The 21,707-nt window shown below is 43.3% G+C and overlaps 1 protein-coding gene across 1 annotated transcript in view; it reads right to left on the reverse strand.

The window, feature by feature from the left end:
• Positions 1-21,707, reverse strand: part of LOC105725999 (zinc finger protein 701) — an 83,733-nt gene that overhangs the window by 51,649 nt on the left and 10,377 nt on the right. The window contains exons 4-5 of the mRNA XM_064367339.1: positions 21,084-21,210; positions 18,499-18,591 (exon numbers count right to left, since the gene is read on the reverse strand). Of these exons, the coding sequence (XP_064223409.1) occupies positions 18,499-18,591; positions 21,084-21,210 (220 nt within the window). The remainder of the gene's footprint in view (positions 1-18,498; positions 18,592-21,083; positions 21,211-21,707) is intronic.

Genomic DNA, 21,707 nt, shown 5'->3' on the forward strand with positions numbered 1-21,707 from the left:
TATCTTTGTATTGTAGATACAGCAGTGGTCTTTAGTGCTAGTCCACTGATATTTATAGCCCCTGACTTCCAGACACATTGTACAATTGTAATTTCTGGACCATTTGAGGGTGGATAGGGCGGTGATATCACTTTGGGGCCAAGGCATTTAAATTCCAATGGAAGATCCTCCAGAGCTCTCTTTTCTCTTTGCATCGGCAAAATTTAAAATTATGCCTGCTTCTTCCACATGAGTTCCTGGCCATGGTTAGCAAAACCCTGACTGCCAAACTGAACTGGACACAGGAAACTGATAAACACTTATTAAATTAAGACATGTAGAATTCAGGGTCATTGTTCCCATGGTATCAACCAGCCTTTCCAATGAAATGAAAAAAACATTCGGATGCATGGACAAAAGCAACTGTGCAGTGTTTATTGTTTGCAGCAACAGTAAGCTAAAAATAACCCATATTTATCCATGGGGAAGTGGATGAGTCAGCGACGGAATAGTGTATCTTTTGAGCCCTTAAAATGTCAAGGAAATTCTCTATCAGCCTGTGTTGCAGATATGTTGCTGAGTGACAGCAGCATGTCAAACCATGTAACCTGAGACATGGGGAACTTTGGAGCCAGTTGTCTGGGGATAAGTGTCTATTATCAGTTGATACAACTTCGTTCCTCCCCTAAGTTGTAAGCAAAGCACTTTGTAAATTTTATCTCATGTAACCATCAATCAACAGCACTGTGAGGAAGGGACTGCCATTATCCCCATTCAGCATGAGGAAGCTGAAGTTCAGAGAGGTGCAGTAAGTTGCTCAAGGCCACACAGGCAGCAGCTCTACAGCCAGAGCCTCCTCCACGCCCACCGGCCTCACTATGCCTTGTCCCTGCCTGCCCCGTGATCTTGGACCTGCCTGCAGAATCGAGCCTCCTTAGCTAAGAAGGGGTACCAGGTCTCCCCTCTGCACACCACCACAGAGGATCAGGGAACAAAGTCACGCCTGGTTGGGAACCGCTGTGGTATGAAAACTAGTAAGATCATGTCAGCCCTTCAGTCATTCCACACGTTTTTGTTGAGTGTGTCTTACATGCTGGGCACCATTCTACACACCGAAGATGCAAAGAGGGAACCAAAGACCCCTCCTCACCTGTGAGCCCTGCCCATTTTACAGAAGAGGAGATGGGTTCTCCCAGGGCTGAAGCACACATGGCTAAGCTGCTACACTAAGCCATGCTGAGCAGCTCTTTTCTTCTCCTAGATGCTGGGATATGTCTCCTTGACACAGAGACAGAGCTGCTGCCCCTGGGAGGAAGCACCTGCAAGCTCACTAGCTTCCTCACTAACGAGTTCAGTGCGTCAGAAGGTCCCTTTGCAATTCCCATCCCAGCCTCGGCCTGCCAGATCCTAATGAGCTCAGAGGCCACCAGGAGGCCAGGCAGAGGACAATTACTGCAGCCTCCACTGACCTCACCCGCTGCAGCCCCCAGACCCACTTCGCCAGGGGACCTTACTGGGGTTCTCTCGGGCACTGAGCGAGTTAGCAGAGTTCTCATCCTTGGGGAGCCACCAGAAGTTTCAACTTAATGAGGCTTTTCGTAGTGTTCAAAAAATGATTTATTATGTTCAGCAAAGTTGATTTGGGGCTCCTGGAGTTTGCAACTTCTGTTAGCAGGTGCAAGGAATCTCGCGGGAGAGACCAATCACATAGGACACCAGGGACTTCAGAGGGAAGTAGTTAGAGCCTTGCCGGGATCAGCAGCATTGCGTCTGTGCTGTGCTGTTTACCAAGTTAGCTCACTTCTCTGCAGACTCTGAACTTAGGTTCATCCCGAGTAGCAATGCCGAAGATGTGTACATTCTGATGCTATGATTTTCTGAGCGAAAAATATCACTCTGTTTTACTGCATTAATTGCCATGGACACGATGATGAATCTTCAAAATCTGTAACTCCAGTGAGGACCTTCCCGGACCCAAGCCTGAGTACTCCTCTCCAACTCAGCTTCTCCACTCGGATGTCTCACAATCAACATAGTAAAACAACCATGGCTTCATGTCCCAGATCCTCTCTTCCTAGTTTTTCCCTAGCTCAAATAAATGGCATCGCTATCCACCCAAGCTAACAGCCTAAAACTCACTTCTCATGCTGAAGCACAGTGGTTAAAGTTACAGTCACGCGGCTGGGTTCAATTTCTGCCTTCCACATGTACTAACTGTGCATTTAGATGAAAATTTCACTGTGCCTCAGTTTCTCATCTGGAAAATGGGAATATTTCATTTATTTATTACTTTATGTTCCAGGATCCATGTGCAGAACATGCGGGTTTGTTACATAGGTGCATGTGTGCCATGGTGGTTTGCTGCACCTATTGACCTATTCTCTAAGTTCCTCCCCTCATCTCCCAGCCCCCAACAGGACCTGGTGTACGTTGTTCCTGTGTCCATGTGTTCTCATTGTTCAACTCCAGATGGGGATATTTTAGGACCTACCTCATAGAGTTCTTATGAGGACCAAAGGACACACACACACACAACACACACATGCACACACACTTGCACATGCACACACACATGCACACACAGGCACACTCACACATGCACAGGCACACACACACCACACACTTGCACATACACATGCACACACAGGCACACACACATGCACACACAGGCACACTCACACACATGCACATGCACACACACACTCACATACACACACACACGCAAGCCCTCAATGCCATTGATAGGTTCTTGGAAACTGTGACTTTGAGTGAGAGGACATAAGTGAAATCAATTTTCCCATACTATTGCCCTGAAACTTTCCCAATTATCTTTTCAGCCCTTAAACGCTTTCTAAAACATAATTCTATGGGAATGTTTCATTCAACATTTCTATAGGACAATTTTTCATTGGTTCTATAACAATAGCCCAAATTACCAGAAAGAGGAAGCTCACTGTTTTATGTCATTAGCTGATATTTTAGGTTATTTAAAAAAATTTAAAACATTTAATTGAAAAATAAAAAGTGCATATACTCAAGGTATACAATGTGACGATTTGAGAGGGTATGGAGAAAAGGGAGCCCCGCACACTGCTGGTGGGAACGTGGATTAGCACAGCCGCTATGGAAAACAGTAGACAGATTCCCCAACATTGTAAAATGAACTAATGTGTGATCCAGCAATTCTGCTGCTGTGTATGTAGCCAATAGAAAGGAAATCAAAGTCCCAGCACTTTGGGAGGCTGAGGCAGGCAGATTACTTCTTGAGGTAAGGAGTTCAAGACCAACCTGGCCAACATGGTGAAACCCCATCTCTACTAAAAATACAAAAATTAGCCAGGTGTGGTGGTGTGTGCCTGTAATCCCAGCTACTTGGGAGGCTGAAGCAAGAGAAGCACTTGAACCCTGGAGGCAGAGGTTGCGGTGAGCCGAGATGACAACAGCAAGGGTTTGATAGAGGTGTGGGGCAACTAAAGTTCTCATACCTGCTGCTGAACACAGAAACAGAATAAAACTTTTTTTTTTTTTTTTTGAGATGGAGTCTCACTCTGTTGCCCAGGCTGGACTGCAGTGGCACTATCTCAGCTAAGTGCAACCTCCACCTCCTGGGTTCCAGTGATTCTCCTGCCTCAGCCTCCCGAGTAGCTGGGATTACAGGTGTGCACCACCATGCCTGCTAGTAATTTTTGTATTTTTAGTAGAGACAGGTTTCACCATGTTGGCCAGGCTGGTCTTGAACTCCTGACCTAATGATCTACCTGCCTCGGCCTCCCAAAGTGCTGGGATTACAGGTGTGAGCCACCATGCCCGGCCAGAAGCTACAGTATTTTATAACCTATTCTTGCATGAGAGATTTTATCATTTTTACTGTATCCTGTTTATTAGCAGCAAGTTCCTAGGACAGCCTACACTCAAGGGAGGGACGCTACACAGGGTATAAACACCAGGAGGGGTGTTTGTTACTGAGCTCTTTGTTCTATTTTTCTATTCCAGTGGCTCTCAACACGTGGCCCTGGGACTCCTGGATGTCCCCAAGACCCTTCCACAGAATCTTCAAGATCAACACACTTACACTATTGCTAATGAGACTGATGGTATTGGCAAGTACAGTTGTTTTGATATTATATAATAAAGATCAAAATGTGGAAGACCTCATGATTCAATGGACCAATACTTTTTTTTCCAAATGACAAATGCATGAAGTTACAAAGACATTAACTGATAAAAGATCTATTCAGGCAGGATGTGGTGGCTCACGTCTGTAATCCCATCACTTTGGGAAGCTGAGGCAGGCAGATTACCTGAGGTCAGGAGTTTGAGACCATCCTGGCTAACATGGTGAAACCCCATCTCTACTAAAATACAAAAATTAGCAGGATGTGATGGTGGATGCCTGTAATACCAGCTACGTCGGGGGCTGAGGCTGGAGAATCACTTGAACTCAGGAGGCAGGGGTTGCAGTGAGCTGAGATCACACCACTGCACTCCAGCCTGGGCAACAGAGTAAGGCTGTATCTCAATCAATCAATCAATCAATCAATCAATACTGCAGCTTTCATATTGGGCACTCTGCTGTTCTCTTCCCTCTAAGAGAAGCCGGCTGCCATGCTGTGAGGTGCTCTATGGAGAAGCCCCTGTGTCCAGAAGCTGAATGTGGCCTTCAGCCAATGACTAGTGAGAAACCAAGACTCTCAGTTCAGCAGCTCTTAAGGAATTGAATCCTGCCACCAACTATGTGTGTGACCTTGGAAGCATGTTCCTCACAGCCCTGGCTGACACCTTGGTTTCAGCTTTATGAGAGACCATGAACCAGGGACCTATCTAAGCTGCACCAAGATTCCTGGCCCACAGAAACCATGAGACAGTAACTGTTGCTGTTCGAAGCCACTGAGTTTTGGCGCAATGTATGATGTGGCCAAGGATAACGAATAGCCCTGGTTATCTTGGGGAACAGAAAATAACAGTCTTAGGGGCCGGGCGTGGTGGCTCACCCTATAATCCTAGGGTAGGATTATATAGATAGGGACCTACCAATCCTTTGGTAGGTCCAGGTGGGCGGATCACCTTAGGTCAGGAATTCAAGACCAGCGTGGCCAACATGGCGAAACCCTGTCTCTACTAAAAATATAAAAATTAGCTGGTCATGATGGTGGGTGCCTGCAATCCCAGCTACTCGGGAGGCTGAGGCAGGAGAATCATTTCAACCTGGGAGGCGGAGGTTGAGGTGAGCTGAGATGCGCTGCTGCACTCCAGCGTGGGTGACAAGGGGGAAACTCCGTCTCGAAAAAAAATGGAGACAAATCCAACATGCATTTAATTTAGGCAAATAGTACTAAATGTACACAGGGGAGGAGCAAAAGAGGAGGAACAAATAATTTAAATAGGATGGGTGATTCCACCCAAGATCCCACTCAGTGACCCTATGACCTGGACTACGAATCCAACAGGAGACTCTCCTCTCAGCCCACCTCGGTTTCCATGCACCTCCCCATGTGGACATGTTTCATCCTGCTCAGTGTGGTTCTAATGTTTAGTGGTACACATTTTTTCATCTAGTATTTGTCCTAAATGCAACCCAAAGCCTTCACCACAAGCAGCAGCAACTATTCCAGGAGAAAAATAGGCCATATTGGACGTGCAGAGAAATGGCTGTGGGAGAGATCCAAAAATCCACCTTCCCACACGGCTGCTTCCTAAGGGAAAGTCAAGGGTACCTTTATCTTTCTGCAATAGCAAACCTGTATTTGTTGTATTTCTGGTTCAGCTGCTTTAAGAGAAACAAAATAACAGTGGCTTCAGTAATACAGAAAGCTTGTTTCTCTTTTGTGTAATCATCTGTGCTTGGAGGTGACCCTGGGCATCTCTATACCACCGTCATTCCCAGGCCTGGTTTCTTCTATCTCGTTGCTCTACCATCCCTGAATCCTTCCTTATTCCCATGGTGGGAGCTGGATCGCTAGCACCTCATTCACAAGCCAGCTGCTGGAAGAGGGACAGAGGAAACGGAGGGCAAGCTACCTGTTTTTAAGATGTGGTTCGGAAGTTACACACTTCACTTCTGCTAACATCTTACTGGCTGGAGCTTAGCCACAGGGTCACACTGACCTGCAAAGGAGGCTGGGAAATGCTGTCTCCAGCTGGGTGCCCACATAAAACTCTTGAAAGGAAGAACGTTATTTACTAATTTGTAATCACTCCCTCACACCTGATCTCTTGATGAGCCACCAGTTATCTTCTTACTCAATCCTACCATTATGCTTCCAATTCTTCCTTTGGCCACCTGTACTGATGTTTAGTGGCACTAAAACTTTACACACATTATGTCTAATATTGGTTGCAGTGAGCTGAGGTCACGCCACTGCACTCCGGCCTGGTGACAGAGTGAGACTCCGTCTCCAAAAAAAGCATCTCAAATGTTTTATGACCCTAAAGACCATGACCAGTTCTTGGTTTCCTTATCTCCAAGCTAAGCCTCAGTTTCCACATGGGCAAAATTAGGAAGATAACACCCACCCATATACAACTCTCAGTGCATTGAGTCATAAAAGTTCTGAGGCACTCAGCCTGATAGAGTCAGCTTTCCTGGGTGTTGCTGACTTAACTATAAAGATGATATGGAAGGACCATCCCTATACTAATTCTAGACCTGGCTCCTAATGTGCAGGTCAGCAATTCTTTCCATGACTGGCAAGTCTGAGATCACTTGCAACTTAAGGAAGATAAACGTACTGATATCTGGCTTTGTTTGCTCCAGAGATGGTTATTTTTAAAAGATGTAGTAACTGGGTTGTTCAGAGGCTCACCCCTGTAACACCAACAGTTTGGGAGGTTAAGGCAGGAGGATCATTTGACCCCAAAGTTCGAGACCAGACCGGGCAACATATCAAGACCCTATCTCTACAAAAATAAAAATTTAAAAATTAGCCAGGCATGTTGGCCCTTGTCTATAGTCCTAGCTACTTGGGAGACTGAAGTGTGAGTGTGCTCTGTTGCTCAGGCTGGAGTGCGGTGATGTGATCAAACCTCACTGTAACCTCAAACTCCGGGGCCCAAGGAGTTTGAGGTTACAGTGAGATTTGATCACATCACCGTACTCCAGCCTGGGCAACAGAGCAAGAACCTGGCTCTTAAAACAAAAACTTATTAACTGGAAAATTAGGGCTTCTTCAACAGCTATTTCAAATTTAAGAGTCGAATGCCCCACATAATACTAAAGCTGCTGATTTTCAAGGATCTCTTTTCTCAGTGTAAGAAAGAGTCCCACAAGAGAGAAAAGATCTGTGAGGGCTGTGGTGGGGCAATGAAAAGCAACGTAATTGTCTTCACTCTTTGGGCCAAACATACAGGATGGACTTTCTTCCAGTAAAGGGGAAGGAGGAAGAGACAAAGAATTTAAATATATCTATGTATGATCTGCTAAATGCACAAGCTGTGGAGCGTAAGTTGGAAAGATCCAGCCATCTTTCATGGTTGACGGCAGGAGATGGACCCGGCTCTGCAGAGTTGCAGAACTTGGGTGACAGACACATAAACCTGGAGCTTTGAATCCTAGCTTTGTCACTACTAGTTGTGTGGCCTTAAACGAGTCACATCACACGTACCCCAGAACTTAAAGTATATTAAAATAATAATATTAAAAAAAACAAGTCACATCACCTCCCTGAGCCTTAGCGTCTTTGTGTGTAAGATGGGGCGTTGTTACCCATCTCTCAGTGATGGTGTGAGTGACCAATGTGACTCTCTCAGCACCCAGAAAGGTCCTCCAGTCTAGTAGGAACCCTGAGACTATCAACAGTGGCTAGTTAGGACACACCAAACTGAAAATAACAATGATCAAGCCTTTATTCACTGACTTCAATAGTGTAAACAGAGGTCAAAAAGAAAAAGGTGCCAGTGGGCAGATCACCTGAGGTCAGGAGTTCGAGATCAGCCTGGCCAACACGGCGAAACCCCAATAACAGAAAGTTACATAGATAACTTCACATAAATTTACACATACATATACATGCACTCTTTCCTTTTTCTTTTTCTGATGTGGCAGCACTGGGCAAGGGCCAGATGAATCTATACCAGTGGCAGGAATCATCTCACTGCCAGGGGACCCTGAACGAAGGGCCCCAGATCAGACTTCTCAAGTCAAGATGATTTTACCTCCCAGAAGACATTCGACATTTTTGTTTGTCACAACTGGAGAAGGGGATGCTCCTGGCATCAACTGAACAGAGGCCAGGGATGCTCCTGAACACCCTACAGTGCACTGGATGGCCCACAGGAGTCGCCCCACACCAAATGCCAACCGCACCAGTGGAGAAATCAGTCCTGACTGCTGCTCCCACATCTTATCCTATCACTCTCCCTCTCCCTTGCAACTCTTCTCCTGTCTCCGCCACCAACATACAAAGCTATTTTCTGAACAAAGACATTTGCTCATGCTGTTTCCTCTGCCCGGACACTCTCTTCTCCAGGGTTCCAGGCTTCTCATCTGATGGTTTTTGCTTAAAGGCTACCTCCTCAGAGAGCTTGTTTTGGACCAAACGGTCTTAAATTGGCCCTCTCACTTCCATGGTAACCCTCCACCCTCTCCTGGTTTTATTTTTCCTCATCGCATTTACTACCTTATTTTCCTTGTTGCCTGTCTCCCCGCTCTTGCACATTCAAGTCTGAGAAATGCTGCTTTCAAGAAAGGGTTGAAAACTCAGGATCATACAGGGGCCAGCAGAGATTATCTTACAAGACTCTAATAAAGCAGCCAACTGTAGTTAATCTGATTCTGAAATTTCAGAATTCCTTGGCAATGCGCAAGTGACCCTATTCTTGAGATGCTGGCTTTTTGTGAGAAATGTAAGAAAAAGTCTATGCAAGAAAACTCACAACTTTCTTCTATGTAGAAATAACTAAGGAAAACTTGTGACATTTTGATAAGAAAACTGTAAAACTTTACTGATTGATACAAAAGCTTGAACGAATGAAAAGACAATATCATATCCCTGGATGTTAAGATGAAATGTAACAATGTTAATCCTGCCTAACTAATTTATAAGTTCATCACAATAATAATCAAAAGGTTGTTTTTTGGTTAATAAAGATGAATTTTAATCTGGAATAAAAGAAAGTTACATATATAACTTCACAAAGTTATGCATACATACACATACACTTTTTAAAGGCACAATGATGGAAAACATTAAATACAGCTATAAAAATTAAAAAGAATATAGTTCTAGGATAAAACAGGGCAACAAGTCAATAAAAGCAAATAGATGGTCCAAATATAGATCCTGCATTATAAAATATAACTATTTATAATGAACTAATAATGTGGAGGCAATTAACAATGAGGAAGGGTAATTTTGATTCTTTTTGTACAATATGCCCAAGTAAATTCAAGAATAGCTAAAGCGTATTTTTAAAACTCCAGAATAAAACACTAATGTTTACAGAGGGTTAGATTTTATAGGGTTGAAAACAAATAGAAGGATTGAACTATATAAAAACTGAAAGCTTTTCAAAAAATAAGGAAAATACCAAACTGGGAAAATCATTTGCAGCCAAGATGACAACAAAGAATTAATATCCTTATTATACAAAGAGATGGTTCACATTGACAGGGAGATTTTAAAGCCACATAGACAAATGATTAAAAAAACATACAGACAATGTGAAGAGTGGAAACACAATGGCTTAAGAAGCTTACAGGAAACAGTTCAACATCCTTAAAAATCAAATAAAGACAATTAAAATGAGATGCCTTCTCCCTATTAGCAAAGTTCCTACTAAACACCCAGTGTGTGAGGAACACGTATCCCCAAACATTACTAGCAGCAGCAGTGCAAACTGATGTAATGTTTCCAAAAGGAACTTGGATATATCAAAAATCTTAAAAGCAATTATACACCTTCTGACCCAGCAATTCCTCTTTGGCAAAGTATATCTTAAAGAGATTCTAATTTGGAAAAATGCTTAAGTACCAAAATGTTCGTTACAGTATAACTGTGAAAAATTGAAGCTAAATTTTACCTCCAAACAACAGAGGAGGAGCCATAGATACAAAGCACTGGGTGTGCTGTGCAGCTGTTGAGGAGGTGCTGTTAGACGAGTGAGTTTTGTAAGCAGTTTTGTAAGGTACAAGACTGGGTAGAAAAGCGACATATACTATTACACACTTGGAATGGTCACAGCTATATGTCAACTATCTATAAATACCTTAAAAATAGGTAATACAGGGCCAGGCGCAGTGACTCACACCTGTAATCCCAGCACTTTGGGAGGCCAGGGTAGGTGGATCACCTGAGGTCAGGAGTTTAAGACCAGCCGAAACCCCGTCTCTACCAAAAATACACACAAAAAATTAGCCAGACATGGTGGTGGACACCTGTAGTCCCAGCTACTTGGGAGGCTGAAGCAGGAGAATCGCTTTAACCTGGAAGGCAAAGGTTGCATTGAGCCAAGATTGCGCCACTGAACTCCAGCCTGGGCAACAGAACGAGACTCCATTAAAAAAAAAAAAAAAAAAAAAAAAGTAATACAGTCACAAGGATAACAAAGTGGACAGATATAGACCATGAAAATGAGATCTTTTTCCAGGCACTCCCCAGAGGCAACTACCTTCAAAAATCTGGTAATGAATTTTAAGTTACAAGAGAACAGACTAAAATATTAATTGTGTTTATAGTGTATTTTTCTGTTTTGGGGGCAGAGGGACGGAGAGAGATCTGCGTTTCTGCAAAGTAGTTACCTTTAATGAGCCAAATATTACTTTAAAAAGAAAAATAAACAATCCATCAGAAATGTATACTTTAAAAAAAGGAAAGTGAATTCACACAAATTAGTAAGAAAAAGCATAAAGACAAAGAAGCTAAAGAGGTGAAGGGCCTAGGTTTTACATAAAGAAGTTTTAAAAACTTATTTGGAGAAAAATGCATAATAATAATGCAAAAATGCATTAACTGTTGTTAATAATAATCCCTTTTTCGGTTTATCAAACAGGTAAAGATTTTTTTTGGTTGTTGTTTAAGTGGATAAATACCCAGTGCTGGCAAAGTTCTTTAAAGGGAGTATTTATTTGTACCAGGGTGGCAAAGGCAGTTCTTTGCATACACGAAAACCGCTTTGTGTGTCTCGTTTGCCTTGGGTGCTGTGCTGAGAAGGATCCCAGTCCTGTCCTCAGGTTCACTGGAACCAGAGTGTACAACTGGTTAACAACGCCTGCCGGGGACTCAAGAGTGAGGATGGTTTACCACCCATATGATTCATACCCCTGGCCCTCCCTCTGCTGAGGGCTGCAAATGGCAGAGCCCCTCCAGAAACAAATCCAGCAAGATCTTTTGAAAGCCTTAGAAATGTTCATCATGTCATCTAGTAAAACCACTTTTTGGAAATCGGTTCTAAAAAAACTGTGAACACAGGACTTTATGCTTTGTTCATCAGACTTTTATATAAAGTCATTAAAAACTGTCACAAAATCAGAAAAGAGAACATTAAATTTCTAATGTTATTTTTAAAAACCACACATAGAAAACATTATTTGTAGAAAAAATATGAAAATATGATAAAATGTGGTTGCATTTAGATGTGTAACTGTTGTTTACAACTCTAGTTTATTGTTGCTAATAAAACATTTTTAAAAATAAAAATATTCCCTAATTGCAGGTACTCATTACTGAGTTCCTTCTAACTACCAGGCACTTTACGCTCTTTGCTATAGATGAACTCTAGGCCTTTCAATGGTTCTTCCAGGGGAGGCACTGGTATCATCATTTCCTAAGAAAACAAGGTGTAATCAGCCTCTAAGGAAGACACCGAGATTTGACCTCAGGTCTCCCTGGATCCAAAGCCAACCCTCTCCCTTTTCTGCCAAGGGCCTCTTCTACCTGTGAATATAACCACCTCCCTGGACTTGTATTAGTTGAATACCTAGAACTATTAGGAAGTTTGTTAGCCTACTCTGCTTTCCAAAATTTTCTTCAATATGCTTAATCTTATTGTAATAGTGAGGAAACAATACCTAATACAACCGTGTTAAAAATCAGAGTTCAAACAAAAGACTTCAATTCATCTGGGGCTCTTTCTAGACCTGACTTGTCAATATCATACCTGGACCCCTCAGGAGTATCTACCAGGTTTAATTTCAGACCTCTGAAGATCAGGCTGAGGTGATGGAGGTGAGGTTTGTAGAGAAATCTAGAGGAGATAATGCAGAAGGAACTAAAGCAGCTGGCCCAGGAAAAATACCCAGTGATGGTGAAAACTCAGAAACATCATTGTTAGTGACTGCTACATTGGCTTGGAGCATAACATCCAAAAGCTGGGCCTTCGGGCAAAGTGGACACCATGTGCCCTGGTGGAATATGATGTAAAGCACACAGAACCACCTGTGATGTGTTCTTGCCAAAGAAGTTGAAGATGAATCTAAATTAAGTCTCCAGAGCCTAGAGCTAACTTCTACGTACAGGATATACAGGGGAGAGAGGAACAAGCTGACGGGCACCACAGGAAGCAAACACACACACTTAGACTAAGGGACATTCCACAGAACAACTGACCCAGTTTCTTCTAATACTACCTGCATAATCACACAAAACTTGAGGGAAAGAAAGGAGTGCTAGAATGGAGGCTGCCAGGTATGGGGAAGGGGAAAAGAGGAGTTACTGTTTAATGGGCACAGAGTTTTGGTTTTGTAAGATGAAACAGTTCTGGGCACCTGTTGTGTAACAATGTGAATATACTGTTTTTTTTGAGATGTAGTTTTGCTCTTGTTGCCCAGGCTAGAGTGCAATGGCGTGACCTCCACTCACTGCAAGCCCCGCCTTCCTGGTTCAAGTGATTCTCCTGCCTCAGCCTCCTGAGTAGCTGGGACTACAGGTACCTACCACCACGCCCGGTTAATTTTTCTATTTTTCAATAGAGATGCGGTTTTGCCATGTTGGCCAGGCTGGTCTTGAACTGTTGACCCCAGGTGATCCACCCGCCTCGGCCTCCCAAAGTGCTGGGATTATAGGCGTGAGCCATCGTGCCCAGCCTACAATGTGAATATACTTAACGTAACTGGACTGTATGATTAAAAATGGTTAAGATGCTAAATTTTATGTGGTTTTTACCACAATGAACTATAAAAATTTTCAAATGAGTTCTTCTAAATTTAAAAATGTAAACATGAAGAGAAGTGTCTAAACTGCTTGATGTATCAGGAACTGGATAGGAACAGGAGGGAAGTTCTGTATTAACCTCAGGGTTGCACAGGCCTTAAAAACGTGAGGCGATTGCTTTAGATTAAGAGAGACTTAAGAGATCAAACAACCAAATGCAATCTGTGGACTGCGTTTAGATCCAGACTGAAACAACCCAACTGTAAAAGGACATCTTGGAGATAATCAGGGCAGTCTGGTTCTGGTGTGAGTAAAACCCTTTCTCTGGGGTGAGTTAAACATTTCCTTTTTAAGTAGAGGTACCAAAGTTTACAAAACAGAGATGGTTCTATTGACAAAAAATATTAAGTAAATAACATTTCAAGCAGAATGTAGATATAGTAAAAACTGCAAAGGGAGAAGTGAAATAAAAGACTGATCCAGCCATGAGCCTGCTGACCTGGGAAAAGCAGCAAACTTCATGAGATGCTACATGAGGTGGAAAGCATCTTAAAGACATGACAGGCTTTTCCCGGAGATGAAGGGAGAAAAATGACGGAGGATGGAGAAAGAAAGCGGTTCCAGAAAAGGATGGGAGCTTACTGAAAGGGCACAGGAGCCAACTCGAAAGAGCTCCCGATGGCCAAAGCTGTGGCCATTTAAACAGCAAAATAAATGACAGAACTGAATTACAGCCCATAGAACAAATATCCATGAATACATTCTGATATAGAGAAATGAGGGCAGTCCTCCCTCATGATGAAGATCACTAAAAAAGGGAAAAATCTCTTAGCTACTTTTCTACGCAACAAAAATACTCTTTGTAAGCTTTTCACCTGTGACACGTGAGGAACCCCCTCTTGGAAAAAGGGTTTCCTACATCCTTGCAACTTTTTTTTTGGACCACACTTTGATGAATTTTCAAGCTGTTAGCAAGGCGTGGGGGCTAGTGGAAGGCCTTCTCACATTCAGAACACTCTTTCTAGGATGAAGCCGAAAATGTTGAGAAAATTGCGTGCTGTGACGGGAGGTTTCTCAACAGTGATTGCGCTCAATATTTCCCTTGAGAATGGAGTTGATAATGCTGAGTGAGGTATGAGGGTCGGCTGAAACATTTCCCACACAGCTGACACTGGTAAGGCTTCTTGTGAGCATGAGTTCTATAATGCTGAGTGAGATGTGCACTCTGACTGAAGGTTTTGCCACAATCACAACACTGGCAGGCTCTCTCTCCAACATAGTCGTGTTTCCGCTGATAACGAATGAAGTATGTCTTGCTGCGGGACAACCAGGGAGGAAGGACTCTTGCTGCCTCATGGGCTTTGAGATGTTGAGAAAGATGCACGTTCTGGGTAAAAGCTTTGCCGCACTGAAAACATTCATAGTAGTCCTCCTGACTATGAATTCCTACACGTTCACAGAGATTCGCGGACTGGATGGAAGACTTTCTACCTTCTTTGCAGCCCGATGGCTTCCTACCAGAATGGGTCTTCTGATGTCTCTTGAGGTGTGGCATGAGATAGAAGGCTTCGCCACACTGTTTACATTCAAAGGGCTTCTCCCCAGTATGGATCCTCCTGTGTCTCCTGAGGGCTACTCGAGTACTGAAGGTTCGTTTGCAAAATTCACATCTGTTGTGTTTGTTCTCTTGGGACACTGACTGGGGACTGGTACATATTCCAGGAGTAGTGCCTTCCTGGGGATCCTTTCCTAGAGGATCCTCTGATTGTTCACTAAGATTAGAGCATCTCTCAAATTCATCACTGCCATAGCTTCTTTCCTGAGTGAGGGTCTTGGGGGCAATCATTGTTACAGGACTCAAAAGTTTCTCTTGGTTGCCCTGGTGTGGTTTCAATGGATCGTCATAAGACTCTCCTGCAGAGACACGCCAGAAGTCACCTACTGCTAATTCTCCATTTCTGCCTGCGATAACAGTATTTCGTAGGCAGGCTCTGCCCTGCAGTTAGCGCTTTGGTTTCAGGTCTCTTTTCCTAATCTAAAAAGAAAATGTAACAATTCCTCTATTCTTTTTACTCAGAGAGACATACCAATATAATAGAAATAAACAGACCAAGGGTAACAAACAGATGTTATGGAGGTTGAGAGAGTTTTCTGAAAACCTAAAAAGAAAACAGGAAAAGGACAGAAAGGACAGTAAGCAAGGAAGACTGAGGAAGAGGCAGAAAAACATCATCCAGGAGGATGGCACGTCAAAAAGATGCCAGAAATGTACAGAGCAGAATGAGAGGAAACCAGAGAAAGAGCTGGGGTTGGAGTTTGTGAGCATTTAAACCACGTTTGGCAGATCGCTAATATTCCGCAAAACAAATAGCTGTTACCATGAAGGGGGTTCCGTTGTCAATTTGGAAAATGTTGTATGATGCAAATCAAGCAGGTTTCATTCCCAGAGGACTCAGAACTTTTAATATGCACCTTGAATCCCAAGGAGGGAAGGTACAGAATGTAGCATTTCTTAAACTGATCTTAACATGAAACTTTTTTTTTAAAGAACATCTATTACCATGGGTCTTCAGGATCACTGAGGAAACACTGGAGCGAACAGGTCAACAACCTCTTGTTCAGAATTAAGCAGATTCTCTTTGCTTGGCTCCAAATCTCTTGTTTTACCCCAATCTACACTGCCAACCAATTCCCTTTAATTCAATATTTATTAAATGCCTGTTTTGTGCAAGGCATTATCTAACCAGATGGGTCAGAGGTCTGTAAAGGGGGCTCTAATCGGATTATAAATGACACAAGAGCAGAGATGAGGAATTGACTCCACTTAGGAACAGGACATGATTAGTGGAAAGGACAGCATTTGCCCTCATTAAACGGGGAAGCGGGTAAGAGTTTCTATAAAACAGCCTGAGTTAAGCCATAGAACTGTGAAGGTATACAGTCCTAGGGAGCTAGAAACACAGGATCTTACTTGCAAGATCCGTAGATGAAGCTGGGATGTGAATTTCAGGCCAGACTGGGAGGAACTTTAGTGTTTTGCTAAAAGTTTGAATTTTCTCTCGACGGAGGTAAGAAGTTGATAAACAGTCTGTGCTTTATAAAGGCAACTCTCTGGTAGGAAAAACAGTGAAGCCAAGGGAGTCAAGTATAAGATTGTGGTTTGGAAGAGAGGTGATGAACACAGTGGTTGCATCCTGGCAGACACTCAAAATATTTGAACAGAGAATACAGGTAAAACAGAAGAACCAGAACATGACTTAGGAAGTCATCAGGAAGAGGGACAGCTGGGCCCATCACAACGGATTGACTCTTCTAGAAGTGGCCTTTGAAGAGAACACTCAAGAATGGAAGACTAAGACAATACCTAGTCCTCACTGGCTCTTCTGTTTCCCTCACCTGCTGTACATGCAGTATTTCAGCATGTTCTGCCAGTTCTCCTTTCAGGGAATACCTCAAACCTGACTCCTCTACAACCACAGCCTCGGCCTCCATCATCTTTAGCCTGATGGACTTCAATGGCCTCCTGAACTGGTTTCTCTGGCTCTTAAAGCCAGTTCTCTATAGTACAGCCAGACGGATCTTTCTAGAATAACACTGCCCAGCAGAACTCCCAGTGATGATGGAAATTATATACATATTTGCTGTTCAGCACAGTAGCCATTAGCCATGTGTGGCTATCAAATACTTGCAATGTGGCTTATGTGACTGAGGAACTAAATTTTAAATTCTATGTAATTCTTACTAGTGTAAATGTAAGTAGCCACACGTGCATACTGTCTACCATATTGGCGAGCAAAGTTCTAAAATGTCAATAACACCACCTCATTCCCCTGCTTAAAACTTCCCACCATCTTCGCATCTCACTTATAACAAAATTCTTTAACATATTCCTAAGTGGGCTGGCCCTTGACTATCTGAGTGGTCTCATTATCTACCCTCCACTGAACTCAGACCATATGGCCCTTCTTCCTGGTTTTGGAACACCCAACCTCATTCCCATGTCAGGGTCCTTGCATTTGCAGTTTGCTCTGCCTATTACACTCTTCCTTAAGATTTCTACACGGGTCAGCCCCTCGTCTCATTCACATCTTCCACAGTGAGGCCTTCTCTGACTTGTCCCTCTTAAGCAACCTCCCATATCTCAGTCTCTATCCACTTTACACTCAGTTATTATTTGTCTACTTTTTAAAACTACCTCTCTCATTAGAATGCAAGCTCTATGAATGAAGAGATTTGTCTGTCTTGTTCATTATTATATCCACAGATGCTAGGACAGTACCTGGCCCACAAGAGAAGCCTGATAAATATCTATGGATGACTGAATGAATGAACAAACCAGAGTAGGGAAAGAGGAAAAAACAATGAAAGAAACAGAGAGGAGTCTTCCCGGTAACTTCTTGAGTTTTGTTTGGACATCCACGTTTCCACTCACACAGAAAAAGGTGGATGAGGGGTGTGTCAATTAGCACTGTACTGGACACAGCTGCTAGTTCAGGAAAGGGATATAACCCAATATGGAACAATGAAAAATCGGGAAAGGTATGTCAAGGGCTTCTGGAAAAGATGCTTCCTCTCTCTCTCGAATGCTTCTTGGGCACACCAGCTCTTTCTTATTCCTTCTTTGTACAGGAACAAAAAAAGGCATCTAGGATTTATTGTCAAAGTTTAAGGCAGAGTAGAAGGAGAAAATGAAATTAGGTCTTTGATGACTTCCCTGGGTCCCTGAATACAGCCCAGCTGATCAGTGTTACAGGCCAATAATCCCTCTATGACTTTAGCCAGTTTGGATGTGGGTTTTCTGTTAATGACAACTGAAGGACAACAGCGATCCTAGCTGATGCGCATGGTGACCCAATTCAAAGAAGGGAATTTCATGAAGATGGTGGACGTTATTAGATTGTAGCCATAGAGTTTGGGAGAGGTGAAGTCTAGAACATTCTTGTGATTCTAGAACCATAAGGATGCTAGTGGGGACCTTTTGTGGCTGAAGGAGAGGGATGGAAACCAGATGTGGAGGTTAAGAAGCAAAGGGAAGGGAGCCTCTGGGTGTCAACAAGTCTGAGGAGCTGATGTGAGGGAAAGCGGGAGGGCAGTGAGAAAGACAAGTGGTATCAGGCCACGGTTTTTTGCTTGTCTCAGTTAAAGAAAGATCTATGATTTCTAGCTGCAAGGAGAAAGGCGTGAGTGAATGGAAGGGCTGGAACACAAGTGAAGAAGGACACTGGCCTCCTGGAGCTGAGCAGGAGAGGAACTCATGTTGCAGGAAGAGATGAGCTTCAGAAAGGAGATGAAGGGGAGTACTGAGGAGAAAGAGCCCCTGAGGTGAGAGCACCTACCAGCCTTCTCCCTGGCCCAGGGGGCTTTGAAGAAAGCTCCCTGACTAGCATTTCCTGGTCCTGACTCCTCCGCCCTGGGCTTCCCCGTCACTACCCACCTTGACAAATCACTGCACTGCTGTCTGTCCCCATTGCACGTGATTCCTCCTTTTCCAGGCGTGAGATAATGTCAGGTTTAGAGAAGTGGTACCCTGTTGGAGAGGAAGACTCAGAACTCAGGGGTTCAGTAACTCCCAACACGGGGTCCCAAAGACTCTGGGATAATACGGAAGGAACAAACTCTCACAGGAGTAAAATGGAGCCTGTTTCCAGCCTATAGAGACTTCATCCCCTAAGGGACATTTAGAATGTATGGAGATACCTTTGGTTGTCACAACTGTGGAAGCAGGGGGAGGGGTTCCTGGTGTCTAGAATGGCTGGAGGCGGGGATGCTGCTCAACATTCTGCAAGACAGCCCTGCAACCCAGAATGATCCGGCCCCATGTCAAGAGTGCCAAGGTTGAAAAACTGCTATGAAGACTAAAAACGGGGCACGAGGGCAGTGTGTTGAGCTCTATATTTCAGCAGTAAGAATCTGCTGTAGCTGCTCAAAAGGTCAACATTTGGTTCTTTTCCCTCCTGTGGTAACATCCACTTTCCCTTTGCCTGGAAATGCTGTTCTTGCCCCTCCCTTAGCTCCTTGTTTCCCCAACTTCTATCATTTGCATGCCAAACTATTTGTTTGCTGTCTGAGTCTCTCCACTCAAATGTAACATCCTTGAGAACGGGAATTGCCATCTATTTTGTAACCCCAATGCCTATACCAGACCTTGTACCTCTGAGTTTGCTGACAAGTTAATGAATGACCCCTGTATTTTGGCACTTCTATGTGCCATTTATAGTCATATTCAGTATTTATTTAATGTTTTTCTTTAGATCACCTTTCTTTTTAACTTAAACATGCTTATTTTTCCTTCCTTCCTTCCTTTTTTTTTTTTTTTTGAGATGGAGTTTCACTCTGTCACCCAGGCTGGAGTGCAGTGGTGCAATCTCGGCTCACTGCAACCTCTGCCTCCTGGGTTCAAGCAATTCTTCTGCCTCAGCTTCCCAAGTAGCTGGGACTACAGGCACCTGCCATCACGCCCAGCTAATTTTTCATATTTTTAGTAGAGATGGGGTTTTCACCATATTGGCCAGGCTGGTCTTGCTCCTGACCTCAAATGAACCACCTGCCTCGGCCTCCCAAAGTGCTGGGATTACAGGCATAAACCCCTGCACCCAGCCAATATGCTTATTTTCAATGGAAGCTTTATATCAACCCTGTAAATGGAAACCAATGTCACACATACACAAAAATGGAAGGTAACGTCATGATAAATATAACAGAAACTAAGGTTATTGAGTGCTAGCTAGCTTCTGTTGCCTATCTAACACTCAGGGTTTGATGTCTGCTCTCTCTGCTAAAATAGAAGAGTAAGAACATAGAGAGAAATGCTAACATCAAACTGATATTCTTTACTTGATACAATCATAAGGCTTAAAAGAAAATTAGAAGAACTTCTTTCTCACCAACAGATTGAAGGTTTATGTCATGCTGTCCATGTACTGCCTAAAAGAACCTTCCATTTAGCCCACTGTACTCATTCCAAACTTGGGAAGGCAATGTCCCAAGTGATATATAAGATCTCTATTAACACAAAACCTTCAGTGTTAAAGAAGCCAAGGGCTCATGAGACAGAATGCCTCCAGTTCACTGCGTAAGATCTGAAAAGATAAAATTAATTTATTTCCCCTATTTTGATACTATTCCCTCTATTTTAATTCATAAAATGTGGTTAGCTAGAGAAGGGTGTAAAAGATGTTAGAAAATGTACTTCCTTGTAACCGATAAGAACCAGAGTTAAAAGTGTGCACCCCTGGGCCAGGTTTGAGATAGGATGTGTGTCTTCCCATTAGGTCTCTGACTTCACAAAGTCACTGCCAGTCGAACAGTGTTTGTTTGGATTCTGTTTTTCAGGGGACCTCAAGCCCCGAAAAAAGCCACTGAAAAAGGATCTTGGCATTGGCAACATAAACTTTTCACTTTTTGCTTTCAACATTACCTGTGAGAACAGGTAAAACAATTTTGCCTCTGGATGTAAAGAGAGATCGGCAATCTCTGATTCTTAAACCTCAAGCCAGTGGGAGTCTTTGGAGCTCCTGGAATTTTTAGCAATTTCTTCACTCACTCACAAAAAATCATTTCAAGCCTTCCATTGTGCTGAGAACTGACAGAGCAAACCCCTGTCAAGTAGCACATCAGAGTTTAAGAGACCAGAATTCTGGAGTCAATCTGCTTGGGGTTAAATCCCAGCTTTTGACAGGATATTTAACCTTTCAATGACTCAGTTTCCTCAACACTAAAAATGTCGATAATAACAACCACAATAAGCATACCTCCCACTCGTAGGACTGGTGTGAGGATTCAAGGAGGTGAAACATGTAAAAGGCACACCAGTGCCTGACACATATTTAGTGCTCAGTAAATGTTAGCTGTTTTATAATTAACAACGAATTTGATGTTCAAATATTAAAATATTGCCTCTGACCTGGGTTGAGACTCACTGACATGGTGAACCACCATCACTGATGAGAGGACACAAAGGCGTTGAGAGCCACCACCCTAGTGGGAAGAAGCCAAGTCCTGTGGAGAAGGCATACTTACCCAGGGAGACCAGGTTCCGGTAAGTCTCCAGGGTCACCTCCCGGTAGAGGTTTCTCTGAGCAGCACTGAGGGAGCTCAGTTCCTCCAGGCTGAAGTGCACAACCACATCCTCGAAGGTCACTGACTCCTAAAACACCAGAAATGTTCGTAAGTGTTCGAAGTCCAGGAGCTATTCCAGAGGGGGAGAAAGAACCTGATGAGAGGGGACTCAACATGATGCAGGCATTCAGACCAGCAGAGGGCTTCCAAGTGCTCTAATCCAGAGCCACGGGCACCTGGCATTGCATCCTTCTGAGTCTGAGAGAAGTGGGAACATCACTGTAACAGTTCCTGTTGCTAATTACTACCTATTTGAGTTGGAGGGAAAATATCCTTTTAAGCCACCTTATCAAGAAAGAATGCAAGCATGCAAATACTTAAAAACTCAGCAGTATATCTCAGCCTCAGGAATCAGGGCCCTGGCTCTGTTCTTTGTGAGTTTGGGTAGGTTAAGTCGCAGAGTCCCATCTGTAAAACAAAGTTCTCATGATATGAAGAAATATTAAATCTTATTAATAAACAAGGAAATGAAAATCAAAATGACAAAATACCATTTTATACACATTCAATTGAGTATTGAGTAAA

The sequence above is a fragment of the Aotus nancymaae genome, unplaced genomic scaffold (genome assembly GCF_030222135.1).
Source record: "Aotus nancymaae isolate 86718 unplaced genomic scaffold, 86718_ANA_hifiasm-v0.15.2.pri h1tg000069l, whole genome shotgun sequence".
Taxonomy (NCBI): domain Eukaryota; kingdom Metazoa; phylum Chordata; class Mammalia; order Primates; family Aotidae; genus Aotus; species Aotus nancymaae.